Source organism: Rattus norvegicus, chromosome 2, assembly GCF_036323735.1.
Source record: "Rattus norvegicus strain BN/NHsdMcwi chromosome 2, GRCr8, whole genome shotgun sequence".
Classification (NCBI taxonomy): Eukaryota; Metazoa; Chordata; class Mammalia; order Rodentia; family Muridae; genus Rattus; species Rattus norvegicus.
The window spans coordinates 194,070,365-194,087,130 of record NC_086020.1 but is presented as its reverse complement, the minus strand read 5'-3'; the positions used below and the strand labels follow the sequence as shown (position 1 = coordinate 194,087,130).

The following is a 16,766-nucleotide window of genomic DNA, read 5'->3' as shown; positions in this document are numbered from 1 at the left end:
ACGTAATACTGAAGGGACCTGGGAAGGGACACGCACTTCACACTTACTGAACTGTACTCACCGGCTGCTTCGGCCACAATGAAGGACTCAGGTGTCCGTTCAGGGAGTGGCGGGGGGATTTCATCATCTGTCCTTGCAGAAGTGGCTGTCCGAGTAACAGAAATGTAATTGCAATTTTTGAGAAGAATAAAGGAGATTCTTACATTCTAACCTAACCCTAAATATACATTTAACAGACTTGTATTTGCTTACTCTAGGAAAAAGAATAAATTAGTCTGTAGGTAATATTTTTATTCTTTGAAATTCTTTACTGGATTTAAAGGTTCAAGTGTGCCCACACATTTCGATGGAGCTGCTGTTAGGATGGTTTGGATTATCTTCTCCAGAACTCCTTTTGCTTTCCATTGAATTCACAAAAGGACATTTTCATCAGCTAAACATACATTTATGCAGGAGATATTTTTAAAAAATTCTTTTTTGCTGGATAGAGATGGCACATGCCTTTAATCCCAGCATCCCACTTGAGAGGCAGAGGCAGGTGGATTGGATCTCTGAGTTCCAGGCCAGCCAGGTCTACAGAGTGAGTTCCAGGACAGCAAGGGCTAAACAGAGAAACCCTGTCTTTAAAAACAAAAACAAAAAAACAAAAACAAAATATCTTTCCTTTATTCCATACAGAACCCAAAATATAGATGTTTAAAAATACAGAAGTAGGCATAGTTTATCAAGAAAGAGGGAGAAACTTCTGGGAACGGAGGTGAACTAGAGATCTAGGGCAGGGTTTTACATCTAGTAATACCCAGAATTTGTGAACATTTTACATGCCATTATAAGAAACTGCCACCAGATGGCAGACGTGTCAGTTTTGCGACAATAGGAAAATAACTGGTTATTTTTGATGCTCTAAGAAGTTTAAAGAATATGGCTGTTTATAAAAGAGAACATTAGCTGGTGAAGGGACTCAGTGGGTAAAGGCACTTGCTGCTACCAAGCCTGAAAACCTGAGTAAGTCACCTCACACACACACACACACACACACACACACACACACACAGAAACACACACACACGCACACACATGCACAAACACACACACGCACACACAGAAACACACACACAAACACACACACAAACACACATACAAACACACACACAAACACACACACAAACACACACACAAACACACATACAAACACACGTACAAACATACACACACACAGAAACACACACACAGAAACACACACACACAAACACACACAGAAACACACACATACACACAGAAACACACGCATACAAACACACACACACAAACACACACACAAACACACACACAAACACACATACAAACATACACACACAAACACACATACAAACACACACACATACACACACACAAACACAGAAACACACACGCACACACACACAAACACACACACACAAACAAACACACGTACAAACACACACACACATGCACACACACGCACAAGGAAAAAACTCTTAAATTTTAATGATTAAACAGCAAAAGAATTGGGTCAAAGAAGAACCTTCTCAGAGCCAGATAAAATATTTTTTACAACAAATAATTTTCACCTATCAAACTTGTTGGATTTTAATAGTGCATATTTATCATCAAGAGTTCAAAGTAAAAAAAAAAGTTCAAAGTCATCCTTGTTAATGTAGAGAATCCGAAGCCAGCCTAGGCTACATGAGACCCTGTCTAAGAAAGAAAAACCAAAAACAAAACTAAAATAGGAAAAAACAAAGCACTTGGGGCTGAGGAGACAACTTATGGGGTAAGAATGTTGCTGCATGAGGATGAACGCCTGAGCTCAGACCCACAACCTCCACATACAAAGTCTGAGAGAATCCAGTGTTGGAGGAGAAGGGGCAGGGACAAGAGCTTGCTAGTCGTCAGCCTGGGGTAGGACAGTGAGAGGTAAACTCTGTGTTCACTGAGACCACATACATTCGAAAGGTAGAGAGCGATAGAGAACTTCATGTGAGATCTTCATTTGGCCTATACATGTACAGAACAGAGAGAGAGAGAGAGAGAGAGAGAGAGAGAGAGAGAGAGAGAGAGAGAGAGAAGTAATCCCAACAACTGGGAATCTGAAGCAAGGCTGCTTGGGTAGTGAGACCTTATCAAAATCAAGAAAAGAGAAAAGAAACATGGGCTAGGGCTAAAACTCAGTCACAGAGCTCTTTCCTAGTTGGCCGGATTCAAGCCCCATGACATCAAAAAGAAGGACAAACGAAACTGCATTTAATAATGCTGCAGAGTGACAGGTTTCCATACTTTCTAGGTAAATGCTCTTGGTGGAGTATCTCGCGATATGCCTAAGAAAATTAAGCTTTCCCTCCACTTCCTTCATTTTCAACATCAAATTATTAGGGCTGCCCGATATGTACGAGGCACTAGGTTCAATCCACTTTACTAAAAAGAAGAAAAAGGCAAAGAAAGAAACACCCTGTAATAATCTCTAATAGTACACTCACTATTACTTTCTGACTACTCAGTTAAAACAGTATATTTGATTTGTAAAAAAAAAAAATCTAGACTTAGATAAATATAAAAGTTGTGTTAAAAGATAAAAAAAATCACACAATACTAAACACATTCTCATATACTTAGACAATGCAAAGTGCAGGAAATCAGCCCTACCCTTCCCACTCACACAGGGAAATAATTCAATGCTTAGCAATGTGTTCAACTCATTACAGGCACATGAGTGTGTAACAAATACTTCTGGGTGACCGCACGGTGCTGTTGATAGTTTGTCCTCTGTACTTGGGAAGCTCCTTCTGCATGTTAAAGGTAAATCATGGGCTTTTGATAAACAAGTCTGGAATAAGAATTGGCCATGTTTGAAGCCTTCCTGTTGGCACCGATGGGTCCCCAGGCCTGACTGCCTCCACTACTGTTACCATTAATTTAGTACATCACCAAGACACTCCCAGAACTCATTTCTCCGACAAGGAGGAGGAGAGGAGGAGGAAAGAAGAAAGAACAGAGGAGGAGGAGGAGGAGGAGGAGGAGGAGGAGGAGGAGGAGGAGGAGGAGGAGGAGGAGGAGGAGGAGGAGGAGGAGGAGGAGGAGGAAACGTAGGGCTAGGGTGATAGTACATCACCAAAACACTCCCAGAACTTATTTCTTTGAGAAAGAGGAGGAGAAGGGAAGAAAGAAGAGTGGAGAAGGAGGAGGAGGAGGAAGAGTGGAGGAGGAGGAGGAGGAGGAGGAAGTTCTGAGGAGGAGGAGGAGGAGGAAGAGGAGGAGGAGGAGGAAGAGTGGAGGAGGAGGAGGAGGAGGAGGAGGAGGAGGAAGAGGAGGAGGAGGAGGGCTAAGGTGCGAAGAAACCAAAATATCTAATGGAAACCAGGCAAGGTCCAAAACAAATTAAAAAAATAACTTACCTTCTATAGCTGTCTCTTGGTTTATTGGCGGGGGAAAGCTGGTTAGAGTGCTCTCCATTAAGGAATCCCGTGGGTTACTATAAGAAGAGGAGGCTGCAGAAGAGGCTGGCAGCTGAGCACCAGGAGAAGTGGCTCCATCTTGTTTCTCAGGCAGATCAAAAGACATCTTAGAACCAGCACTATTTGGAGGGGATGATGAAAAGTAAGGATCTTCCGCTAAAGACATACACAAATGCTCTCTCAAAGCACCGGGGCCGTCCTGCGGTACACAAGATGCATCACATGCCGGGCGTTCGCAGGCACGCGGCAATGAATAGTTCAGTTCTTCTGAAGAAGCATGGGCCACTTTTTGCGCCTGCAACTCCATGAGACCGTGCTCGAGCAGCTGAGATTCCAAGCATGAAGAACCGTCTTCCACAGCTAACTCGTTTGTTTTCCTCTGCTGAATCAGTTCGAAAGGAGTTGATTTGGTCCGTTTTACTGGCCCCTTTGAGTTGTGACATCTGCTCGCTGTGTTTATGGGCAGAGCACTAGGACACGACCCAAACAATATGGAACCGAAGTCCAGACTTTGATACTTCTGAAGCGGCTCTCCCACGACCAGAGAAGCCCTCGCCTGCCCGTTCCTGGTTATGACAGCCTTGTTACACTCACAGTTTAGCTCTAAACAGTCAAAAGAAGGGCTAGATTTAGAGTGCAAAACCAACTCTTCCTTGGCACTTATCTTAGAAGTTCTAAGGCCAAAGGAAGACACTTCGGTGCTCTCCGCTTCCGCCCCTTGTTTGCTCTGCTGGTTTGTCATTTTTGCATCTCTCACGGCGCTGAAAGAAAAGGAGAGAATGATGACCCCATATGGAAAAGAGGTCTCTTCCAGTAGCACAGCAACTGGAGCATGAGATTACAACCTTTAGGGACAATTAGTCAGCATTTAGAGAAGCAAAATTTACTCACTTTTTTGGAAAATCCAGAGGATAAGAGTCAGCTTCTATAGTGAGCTTTTGTTCAGGAATTGAACATTCTGCTTGAATCTTCAAAAGAAATGTGAGAATTTTTTTTTGTTTTGTTCTATCTTGTTTGTCATGAAGCAATGTCAATGAAATGTTTTAATATTTGGAAGACTGGGAAGTAATACCTGTCCCCTCTCTGTCCCCTCTCCGTCCCCTACCTCCCACAAGGCACAGAGACTGTCATGGATAAGGAAACAGAAAGATCAGGGAAGAGTGGACTGAAACTGTTTTCTGGACATGACAAGACGACTTCATTCATGAAATCAAGCAGAACTCTTGCCTATACAAGAGCTCCATAAAACCAAGCCAGCCGACACTCACACATGGATGGGGGGTGGGCTCCACAATACCCACTCTTATGACAGTTGATGGCTTCTGGGGAAGGGAGAGTCAGGGCTTTATTAAGGGTGTGGCCCGGGGTTGGGGATTTAGCTCAGTGGTAGAGCGCTTACCTAGGAAGCGCAAGGTCCTGGGTTCGGTCCCCAGCCCCGGAAAAAAAAAAAAGAAAAAAAAAAGGGTGTGGCCCCTGGTAGGTCAACCTTACTCCGATGGTTGGCCCCACACCCATGAGTATATGAGCAGCACAAATTAAAGTTGGTGGGTTGTTGTTTTTTTGTTTTTTTTCTTGTTTTTCGGAGCTGGGGACCGAACCCAGGACCTTGAGCTTGCTAGGCAAACGCTCTACCACTGAGCCAAATCCCCAACCCCCGGTGGGTTGTTTTTTAAGAAGAGGACGCGAAGTGTTAGCACAGGGTAGAGAGACGGGTGGTAGTTCTGGGAAGAATTAGGGGGAGAAGTCAGGGTAAAATGATCAAAATACATTGTAATAAATCTTAAAGAATCAATGGAAATATAGTATTAAATATAAACCAGTGTTTACTTAGCTCGTGTGAGCTGACATAAAATAAATGGCATATTTGTTTTACAAAGAAAAATCCCAAGTGAACAGTATAACTTTACATTTTAAGGAACTGGGTGGAGGGAGGGAGACTAAGTCAATCTCAGATTTAGCAACAACAAGGGAATGTTAAAGATTAAAGCAGAGATAAATGACATAGAGAATAGGAAAAATGGATAAAGTGAACAAAAGATCAACACAATTGATTAGGCTTTAGCTACACTGAGGAAAAAGTTCAAATTATTAATCAAACGTAAAAATGTAGGCACTGGATTAATAGTATATTTGGTAAAGTACTTAAACTCAATACCCAGAATACGCTCCTCAGTAAGCAAACAAAGAAACACACTTGGCAGGCATAACACACCTGAGGCCCCAGCGCTAGACAGGTGGAGAGCCTCGGGGCTCCTGGTAGCCAGCCTAGCCTACTCGGTGACCTCAGGTTTATGGCTCCTGAGGATTGACACCTGAAGTTGACCTCTGACCTCCACATGCATACATGTGCTTATATACATTCACATGCTCACCCGTCTACACATGCACACTCACACACAAGACGAAAATGTGGATACTACTAATCTGTGGAAACAAGGCGTTAAGACACATAAACGACCGCACAGAGGTACCGTATGTATTGCAGACTACCACACTAGACAGCCTGGATAGAACAGTTAAGATCTTGGAGGAACTCACCACACGAAAACTGGTTAAGGACCAAATAGTAAAGCTAAATAGAAATTTAACTAGTAAGGCAATTGAATCAATAATGGAAACTAAAGAGTCCCTGCCTGGGCTCCATCCCCAGGACCGAGGTGAGGGCAGTAGATAGTTGTTGGCACGCAACAGATCAATGTTAGTAAGAATATAGGAGACAAATCAGTAAGGTGGTCCCTCAAAAAGTGAAAAATGGAACTACCATAAAATTCATCAGTCAGCTCCTGGCATTTACAGGGGAAATGAGATTAATGTAGTATACTCGTGTTTACTGTGGCATTATTCACAATGAACAAATTATGGAGTCAACCTAGGTGTCCATCCATAGATGGATGGGTACAGAAAATGTAGCATGTATTCACAGTGGAATATTATTTCTCCCTTTAAAAAGAAGGGAATATTGGCCTGGGAGAGAGCTCTGTTTAGACCCCCCAGAAAGCCCATTAGAGCTAAGTAAGATAGACCTACAATCCCAGTACTGAAGATGAGAACAGATAACATATCCAGGGAAGACAGGGCTTGCTGGCTAGTCAAAAATAAAGAGCTCTAATCAGTGAGTCACACATCTCAGAAACATATTGTGGAAAAGTGATTAAAGAAAACACCCTGATGTTAACCTCTCCCCACTGTGTGCATCTCCAGTGGTGAGTGCACACGCACATGTGCACACCTATTACACATATACATAGACACAGTGCCAGGTATGGTCACATGCATACCTACACACACACACACACACACACACACACACACTGCCAAGCCTGCACACACAGTCACATGGTCACATACACGCACACAGTGCCAGGCATGAACACACACACACACACACACACACACAAAACACACACATACACACACACACACACACACACACAGTGGTGCCAGGTATGCACACACACATACAGTGCCAGGCATGAACACACACACACACACACACACACACACACACACACACAGCGGTGCCAGGTATGCATACACACACACAACGCCAGGCACAGTCACACACACACACACACACACACACACACACACACACACACACACACGGTGCTAGGCATGCACATACACAGGGCCAGGCATGGTGAACAGGCTTGTAATTTCAGCTTAGGAGCTTCAGTTCAAGGCCAATCTGGACAACTTAACAAAACCTTGTCTCAGAACTTAGAAGTTGAAAGATAGAGCTGGTGGTGCATCTCAGTGCTAAAGCAATTATCCAGCACTCACAAGGCTCTATGCTCAATTCAGAGTACATTTACAAGTGATATTTTGTTATGTTTGACAGCATGGATGAACCTGGAGGACACAGTGCTAAGTTAAGTGAGTGAAACACATAGAAGCATAGGGTACAGTGGTAGAGATCAGGGAGTGAGAAGAGGGAAGTTCTGAGACCCTGTTGATCAGCAGACAAAACTTCAACTAGATAAAAAGAGTAAACTCCGGAGCTTTACTATAAAATACAAGGGCCCCAGTTAATAATGACGTATTACGTATTACAAAACTGTATAGAATATAGGTCTTAAATTATAAGTAAATAAAATAATGAATATGTTAATGATCTTGACCAGTGCACATGTATACTTACCTTAAGACATCACAATGCGCTATATATATTTTGATTTTTGAGACAGGGTCTCTCTGTAGCTTTGGCTGTCCTGGCACTTACTCTGTATACCAGGCTGGCACTGAACGCACAATGTATTAAATTTTGTTTTGTTTTTTTGTTCTTTGAGGCAGGGCCTGACATTCCAATTCAGCTGTGACTATACATAAATCTGGCAAATGATCTGATATGTAATGTAAACGTTACCTCTCTTTCACGGTGATTATCAGAGATAATGTCCACGTGCCTCTTAAACAGTTCCAACACAGCGCTGTAGACCAGTTCGTACTGTTCCTGCAGAGTGTCACAAGCCCAGGAAACGAAGAAAATCAAAACATCAGATGACTTGCAGAAGTCTCTTTCTTTCTTTTTCTTTTTTTAAAGATTTATTCATTTATTATATATCAGTACACTGTAGCTGTCTTCAGACACATCAGAAGAGGGCATCAGATCTCATTACAGATGGTTGTGAGCCACCATGTGGTTGCTGGGAATTGAACTCAGGACCTCTGGAAGAGCAGCCAGTGCTCTTAACCACTGAGCCATCTCTCCAGCCCCCCAGAAGTCTCTTTCAAAACGGGAACATCCATCAACATACACCACTACACTCAGGATCAGTGCTTTATGCCGTGTGGCCTGTGGCGGATTTGTCTATACTTCTAGGCTGTGAGAAGACTTTACATTACCGTAGCTACCTCACAGCATTTGATGCCACGCCTCGCTCAAGTGCTAACTCTACTTTTTAATTTATCTTTCACCTCTCAGGCTTCTTTGCTAGCATTTTTAAATGTATATGTTATCCTAGGTGCATTTTTAGTAAATCACCTGTATTTATGGAAAAGTCATCAGGTAGTGGCTGGAATACGAACTCAATATGTATTCTCTCACTTGGCCTTCACAATTGCTGGACAAAGGAGGGAGGCTCTTTTTTTTTTTTTTTTTTTTCTTTTCTTTTCTTTTTTTTTTCCGGAGCTGGGGACCGAACCCAGGGCCTTGTGCTTGCTAGGCAATGCTCTACCACTGAGCTAAATCCCCAACCCCTGGAGGGAGGCTCTTATACCTGTTTACATTCACTTTGTCCAGACCTTGCAGAAGTACTTCCTGGCATGTGGCTTAAAAACTGAATTGGCGGACTTGGTTTAATGTATTCAGATCAAGTTGCTGAAATTTTGTAGTAGCAAAGATACAAAAGAAAAGTAAACCTCGGTGGTTACAAAGGGATTCAATGCAAAGAAATGAGACATCTACTCTTACCATGTGCTACAAGGCTTATGGCCTTTTATACTTCATTTTGGCCTTTCTTTTTCCTGAAGCACTCCCTCTGAGACTTTACAACCCTATTTAAATAAAGCACATTTCAGAGATATTTTTAGCCAGAGACCAACACAGCATCTATATCACCCAGCATAGTCTTGGAATGCTATAATTAAAAAAAAAAAAAAGACATAAAAAGTAACCAGCCATTGTGGTTTACTTCTATAATCCCAGCACTCAGGAAGCTGAGGCAGGAGGATTGCTGCAACTTCAAGGCCAGCCTAATCTTCAATGGTGAATTCCAAACCAGATGGGGGATATGAAAGCTAGACCTTGGGCTGAAGGGATGGCCCAGATGTTAAGAGCACACTGGCTGTTCTTCCAGAGGTCCTGAGTTCAACCCACATGGGTCGTAATGGGTTCTGATGCACTCTTCTGAGTGTAGTGATGGTGACAGTGTACTCACATATATAAAATAAATATATCATTAAAAAAAGAAAGTCAGACCTTTTCAGAGAGAGAGAGAGAGAGAGAGAGAGAGAGAGAGAGGGAGAGAGGCAGACAGACAGACACAGAGATGACAAATGAGAATGGGACTCAATCAGGAAGACACTGTCGTTTTGCAGTGTGGAAGAATCAGCTATAACTATCAGATTCATTTCCCTAGTCATTAACAATGCTAAATAGGAAAGCTTCTCCAGTTACTTTCAAATTCCTAAAACTAGGCCAGAGAGATGGGATTTTCTGAAATGGGGCATCATCTATGAATCTATGAACTGCTGAGTTCATACAGCAAGGTTGTGTGTTCACTGCTGTGTCTATGTATTTATAAGCACTGCCTTCCTTCCAAGTCAGCTAAAGCTTCTACTTCACATAAACTTTCCCCTCATAGGTTGAATAAAGAAAACACCTACAGACAATTTATGAAAAATTATTTTTTCCACAACCTATTCGTGGAAAACCTGTGTGGGCCAAACAGATGCTTTTGTATTAATAGCTCTTCAGTTTTTCCCTTCGTTCACAACTTGAACATTAAAATATCAGAACTGCCTCTGTGAACTACTTTATCTCTAACTTATGTGCAAGTTCATTTCTAAGGGACTTGAAGCACTTCAGGATCTTTCTACTTAAGTATAATTCTTTTAAAAAATACACAAAATACCTTGCATATAATATCAATAAAAAACTGAATGAGTGAGTGGATAAATTAAGTTCCACACTAAAGATGTATAAATGTATACATTTGAGGGAAATTACTAGAATATAAATGTGTGTGAAAGTAATATTATAGGCAATGAGAGATTTGGGCTTAGAAGAAAAAGGAAGAATATCCCTAGTGCAATGAACAAGTGTGGTCAATCAAGGGTGGGTTCAAAGGTAGTAGACATACTACGGGCTAGTTGTAGTTATGTTTTTAGAGCACGCCTAAAGTCAGGGCACTGTAGGGAACTGGTAACAAGTAGCCACCTCCATACAAGGCATATGATTGTTCTGACTTCAGTTTTCCCTACTTCCTAACGGGAATTAAATCACCTCTTGAAGTAGAAATGACACATCACTGATTTTCTCTGGCTTCAGAGAAGGATTCATAACTACAAAATTTCAAGTTAACTTATGACATTAGTTAGTTCTTTCAAATGAGTCAAATTCATTGGATTTTTTTCAATTTCCTTTGTAAGCAAGAAATAGTATTATAGACAGTAAACTATGAGGGATGAAAATAATCTGACCCAGGACAAGGGCTACAGGAAAAACACTGGGATATTCAGAGTTAGAGAAAAACACATAGTAAATTAGTCTTACTCATGTATATCCAGCAGCTTGTGGATATCTCACCATAAACACAGACACACAGCAAGACTCAGACACTCACTTTCATCCGTTCCCCACAGTCTGTACCTGAGTTTGAACTAGCGAAGGCCTCTGTGTTCGCATTTCCTGAATCAAATTAAAAACACTGAAGTTCTTAGGAATTATCTGCCAAGCCAAAGAGAAATTTTTTTTATCTTTTTGCTAACAAATCACTTTCTCATAGTCTTATATTCCTACCTCCTCTTCTACTAAAGAATGTTTTCCTCACTCCCTCCTTCCCTCCCTCTCTGTACTTTCTTTCTGACAGCAGTTCACATAGACCAAGGTAGCCTTAAACTTGCTATGTAGTCAAGGATGACTTTCAACTTCCTCCATTTTCCAAATGCAAGGATTACAGGCATCTGCCACTGTACCCATTTTCCAGATTTACATAGACAGATCCAATGTAAAGCTTGGTGCCTTGTTATCCAACCATTCTACCAACTGAACTATATTCCTAGCCCCAAGAATGCACTGCAAAATATGTTTTATTTTATGTGTATGAATGTTTGCATATATATGCACCACTTTAGTGTCTATACCCACAAAGGATAGAAGAGGACATTGGACGCCCTTTCCCGGAGTTATTGATGATTGTAAACTGATATGTGGGTACTGGGAACCAAATGTCTGCAAGGGCAGCAAGTGATCTTAACCTCTTAATCTCTGGCCCCAAGAATGCATTTTGAAGATGAATACAGTTACTTATAATTTTCACCGTGATTTAGAGCAGTGGTTCTCAACCTTCCTAATGCTGTGACCCTTTAATACAGTTCCTCATGTTGTAGTGACTCCAACCATAAAATAATTTTCATTGCTACTTCAAAACTGTAATTTTGTGGTTAGCATTGTAATATTTGGGCTTTCTTGTGGTTTTAGATGACCCCCATGTAAGGGTCACTGGACCCCCAGACAGGTCCCACAGGTTGAGAACCACTGATTTAGAAGCTGGTGTTGTCTTAGAAAAGGCTGATTGGTGTAATTCAGAACGATTTTACATGGGGTGATCAAATGTCGGACCAGGCTTAATAGATGTTATCTGAGGTTTTATAAAATAAAATAATTTAGAAAATTAAAAGCCCATATTTTAAATTTCTCATTTCCTAATAGACATAAAAACTCCTCTCTCTCTTGCTTTTTTGCTCCTGCTCTGTCCCCTTTCTCCTGCTCTCCCGGGGACCACACTTTAAGAACAAGTGAGGAACTAACCCAATTATATGACAGGGTAGATTTACAAGTGACTCACTTCATAAGAGAAAATGAGTTGTGAAGATGTTCCGAAAAGTGGAATTCTGCAACCCTGATACAGGCAGTAAGAAAATAGGAAGTGCTTGCTGGGAAACTCACCCCATCTTTCAGCAACATCCATGTATAATCAACAGCACAAATGACCCCCGTCCTTCCGCAGCCGGCACTGAAATGGGAGATCACAGCATGTGTATTTGCTGACAGAGATAACGGACAATGGTTGGAAATCCCATAGCAGATTTGAAGAGAAAGAAAATGAAACTTCCTATCCTACCACATCCTAGAACCTGTTCTGTCATGCCACGGTGGACCTTAGACAGGTATTGGCAGCCTCTCAGCAGAGTTTCCAGAACGAATGCTCATAAGTAACTTAAGAGAAAGTTTCGGGCCAGCAAATGTCTCAGCGAGTAATAACTCATGGTGCCTTTACCTGAAGATCCCAGTTCAAGCTCCAGAACCCACATGTGGAAGGAGACAACCTCCCCAAAGTTTGTTTACATCCCCACATGTAAGCTGTGACGCATGCACATGGGTGCACATATGTGCACACAAACACACAATAACAATGTAAAGGTATTAATTTAATGTACCAGTTGGATTTATAATAGATTGTTTCAACTCTTGACTTTCTCTTTGAATTGCCTCTCAGCCAGAGCCTCTACTGTTTTCTGTTTTTGCTGTTGCGGTGGTTGTTTTGTTCTTGGTAAAGGCTCATTCCCTGCACCTTACCTGCAATGAATGCATAGAGGAACGCAGTCGTCTTCTTGGTAACACCGCATATCCCAGATGAGCTGAAGGATAGGGTCTATAGAGGAAGGCACATCATGGTCCGGCCAATTCTTATAATGAAACTGGTAAACAATTCGAGTTTCCTATTTTAAAAAAATTAACGAGAATAAGAGAAGAACTTGAGGTTAGGATTCTACCTCATTCTCCCAAAATAATAATCTGACTAAGCACTACCTATAACCTTTTTAATTTTTTTCTCCTGTCCTCTATATAGCTCTCAAGCCTTATGAAATATGAGGATGTTTTCCATTTTCTTATCCCTAACAACCCCACCCACACAAAAGGAGATAGACATGGCCATAGCCAACCAAATCTCCCTCAAATTAGAGTGTCCCAAGTAGGTCTCAGACATGTTGATATATTGAATCCCCTTGCCTTTTTGCAAGTCAGAGTAGAGAGAGTCTAAGGCATCAAGTTGGTCCTTAGAGTCTAACCACTGTTCATATAACCTCTATTCATATTACCAATATCAATTTTTATGTGCCACAGTGTGAAACAGATTAGGGGCAGAGTCTATTATGAGTATGAAGACCTACTCAAGACATCAAGGGCCCTGCGCCCCCCATGGCCCCATGCCTAGCCTGAGTCGCTCTCTCTCTCTCTCTCTCTCTCTCTCTCTCTCTCACACACACACACACACACACAGAGTTACCCGTCTCTCTCATCTCTTTGGTTTATTATTCCTGCTCTATACTTACACTATTGAACTTGGCTTTCAGAGTCCTGATTTTATAATCAGATTTCTTTTTCTCAGTTTCCTAAGGAGAAAATTAAATTATTAGCAATTTCAAAGGCATGCTTTCTAAAAAGCTTAGCCATAATAGAAACACATCATACTCACACAGGATATAGAAAAGGGGCCAAATTGCAGCTGTGTTTCTCCTGGCTCAGCCCAATAACGCTCACACTTTTTCTGTTGCATAAAAGAGAAGGTAATGGTTTCCCACCATATAGTTTAATCCCTCCTACAAAATGAAACCCACTCCCTCATTCAGAGCAGCTCTGTGTTCTTCATCTTAGGCTAGGCACAGCTAACCACCTCGGACTTCAGCTCCAACAACATGATAGGGAATCTCCAAAGGATAAAAGACAGACATTAAAGGATGTCTGAATTACAGACTTCCTAGAGCCTGAAAAAGTAGACAGCCATTGTTGACCTATTTTCAACATCTCAGAAGAAGGAGGAGGAGGAGGAGGAAGAGGAGGAAGAGGAGGAGAGGAAGAGGAAGAGAAGGAGGGGAGGAAGAGGAAGAGGAGGAGGGGGAGGAAGAGGAAGAGGAGGAGGGGGGAGGAAGAGGAAGAGGAGGAAGAAGAAGAGGAAGAGGAGGAAGAAGAGGAGAAGGAGGAAGAGGAGGAGGAGGAGGAAGAGGAAAAGGAGGAGGAGGAGGAGGAAGAGGAGGAAGAAGAGGGGAAGGAGGGGAAGAAAAGAAAGAAAATTGAAATCGTTGACTAAAACAGCCGCACCAGCTAAGTGCCAGATTCCCTCGATTGTGATTAGAATTCCCAACCTGGAATAGCAGCACTAGATTAAAACAGCAATGCAGTCACATGTTTAGGTTTAAATATCACATTTAAAAATGAATACAGGTGAAATTTATTTTAGCCCAATATGCCAAAATAGTTAACATATGATCCAGTGTACAATAATAGTACATATTTGCTTGCCCGGTTATTTTAATAAAAATTAAAATCCTATGTATATTATATATATATGTATATATATATGTGTATATATATATATAACACACCTTAAGTAGAATACTAAATTTTCACAGGAAACATTTTTATTTATAGTAAATCAAGTTAATATTTGGAAAAATTTCACATACCCCAAAATAAAGTTTTCTCTTTTTTAAAAGATTTATTTATTTATTATATATAAATACACTGTAGCTATCTTCAGAAGAGGACATCATTACAGATGGTTGTGAGCCACCATGTGGTTGCTGGGATTTGAACTCAGGACCTCTGGAAGAACAGTCAGTGCTCTTAACCACTGAGCCATCTCTCCATCCCAAAAGAAAGTTTTCAATAACTGAAGTGAAGGTTCATTTTTAAAACAGCAATGCAGTTTAACTAATTAAAATAAAACTATTGACTCCTTTCACCATGCAGAGACTCAGCTACATGTGGTAGTGTAGCCCAGCATCTGATTATCAGAAAGGAAATGGTACTCTTTTCTCCCTTCCTTTCTTTAACAGGCGCTATGAGGAAAAATGGATAAAAGGGATTCTCAGACATGAAACCTCTTGTGGATCATGTGGTATGGTATGGTTTTTTCCAGAGAGATACACATAAGCAAAATTCTGTCACAAAAATGCCCTCTGTCTCCCGCAGGGACACCACCCTTTTTTCCCCTTTTTCTTTAGGTCAACCAGAACTAGGCAGCAACTCACCTTTCCCATTTCGAACTCCATACATGCCATGACGATGACCTGGAGGCAGGACACAGAAACGTAAGTGTGTGTGCGGAGCTGGAGAGGACAACCCTGCATGGGTCCCAGAGCCAGAAAGCATTTAGCATTGTTTCCCTGCTGGCTTTGCCTTTTTAACCAAAGAAGGAACCCCAAGGACTTAAAAACCAAACCGCTCTTACTCTTCCTTCTTTTGTCCCCGCTTCCCTGGTCTCTAGTTAGCTCAATTCTTGCAACCAAGAGAGCCTGTCACGGTGCCAGATCTCATTCACGTGAACAAGAGTTCATTGTAAAATTGATAAAAGATACCTACGCTCTGAAATTTCATCAATTCCACAGAAAAGAGCTGCTTTTAAACAGCTGGGAAACCTGCTCAGCTTCTCCCTGGCATCCCATCTTCTCTACTGAAGTGACAGAAGCAATTACACACTCACCAAGACACGGTATTCCCAGATCATCCTCCAGAAGTCCAGGAGAGTTGTAGATAAAGGACCCTGAGTGGCAATATAAGCCCTGGGCCCATAGACACCCTAAAGGGAAGAGACATCACCTGAGGTGCCTGCAGACAGCATTCTATTCTCCCTAGTCTCCTCCCCATCCCCATTTCAGGTGCTCAGGAGAACACAGGGTCGTTTATTCCCTCAGTCTACCTTAATAAAGCTGGCATTGATGTAACTGGAGTCCTCATCGGACGTTAACAGAGACAGCTCTACCAGGCTGTGATCATCTAGAACACGAGAGAAAGAGATGGTGTGACTGAGAAGTCTTACATAGAGGGGTGAGTCGGGTCTCAGGAAAAGTGACTGTTACAAGTTTTTGATATGTGAACAAGTAATCTAATGAATGAATTTTTTTATGATCATAAATAGTAAAATTAATTTGTCAGTGCAGTATCCCAAGATTAAGAACAAGTACTTGGTTAAGAAGTGGAAGAGAAGAGGTAAAATTGGGAGGAAGTACAAGTTTTCAGGAGGAAATGGAACTTACAGGGCAAAATATCCTTGTATCTGTTTTTCTTGATATTCTTGGGCCTCTGAGCCACGGTTGTAGGATATATTTTGTCTGCCTTGTACTTGGTAGATTGCCTTTTCAGCTTCTGTAATACAATTCCAAGAATAATTTTTCCAAAGAAACAGGTAAGAGATTTGGGGAAAAAATAGTTCACTTGAAAGCAGGAGCACCTAAGTTTGATTCCCAGAACCCACATAAAAGCCACGTGTGGGCTAGGAATAGTGGCACATGCATTTGGCAGACATAGGCAGACTCTTTACAAGTCTGAGCCAGTCTGGTCTACATAGTGAGTTCTGTGCCAGGCAGAGAAACATAGAAAGACCCTCAAAGACATAAATAAATAAACGAATGAATGGATGAATGAATGAATGAATGAATGATTGAATGCAAGCCAGGTGTAGTGGCTCAAACTTGCAATGCCAGTGCTGGGAGCTAGAGGCAGGTGGATTCCTGATAGGCCAGCCAGCTTAGCCTAATTGGCAAGCCCCCGATCACAAAACAAGGTAGATGACTCTTGAGGAAAGACATCCGAGGTTGCCCTATGGCCTCCATAAATTTGTGTGCACAACC

At 41.7% G+C, this 16,766-nt stretch overlaps 1 protein-coding gene across 3 annotated transcripts in view; it reads right to left on the bottom strand.

Annotated features, from left to right (window-relative positions):
- The window catches only part of Ptpn22 (protein tyrosine phosphatase, non-receptor type 22), a 48,045-nt gene that overhangs the window by 16,079 nt on the left and 15,200 nt on the right, over positions 1-16,766 (bottom strand). For all 3 annotated transcript variants that reach the window (XM_063281637.1, XM_039102072.2, NM_001106460.1), the window contains exons 2-14: positions 16,173-16,281; positions 15,836-15,912; positions 15,620-15,715; positions 15,168-15,206; positions 13,613-13,684; positions 13,470-13,529; positions 12,712-12,854; positions 12,082-12,148; positions 10,783-10,860; positions 7,837-7,923; positions 4,362-4,438; positions 3,411-4,231; positions 62-145 (exon numbers count right to left, since the gene is read on the bottom strand). In XM_063281637.1, the coding sequence (XP_063137707.1) occupies positions 62-145; positions 3,411-4,231; positions 4,362-4,438; positions 7,837-7,923; positions 10,783-10,860; positions 12,082-12,148; positions 12,712-12,854; positions 13,470-13,529; positions 13,613-13,684; positions 15,168-15,206; positions 15,620-15,715; positions 15,836-15,912; positions 16,173-16,281 (1,810 nt within the window). The remainder of the gene's footprint in view (positions 1-61; positions 146-3,410; positions 4,232-4,361; positions 4,439-7,836; positions 7,924-10,782; positions 10,861-12,081; positions 12,149-12,711; positions 12,855-13,469; positions 13,530-13,612; positions 13,685-15,167; positions 15,207-15,619; positions 15,716-15,835; positions 15,913-16,172; positions 16,282-16,766) is intronic.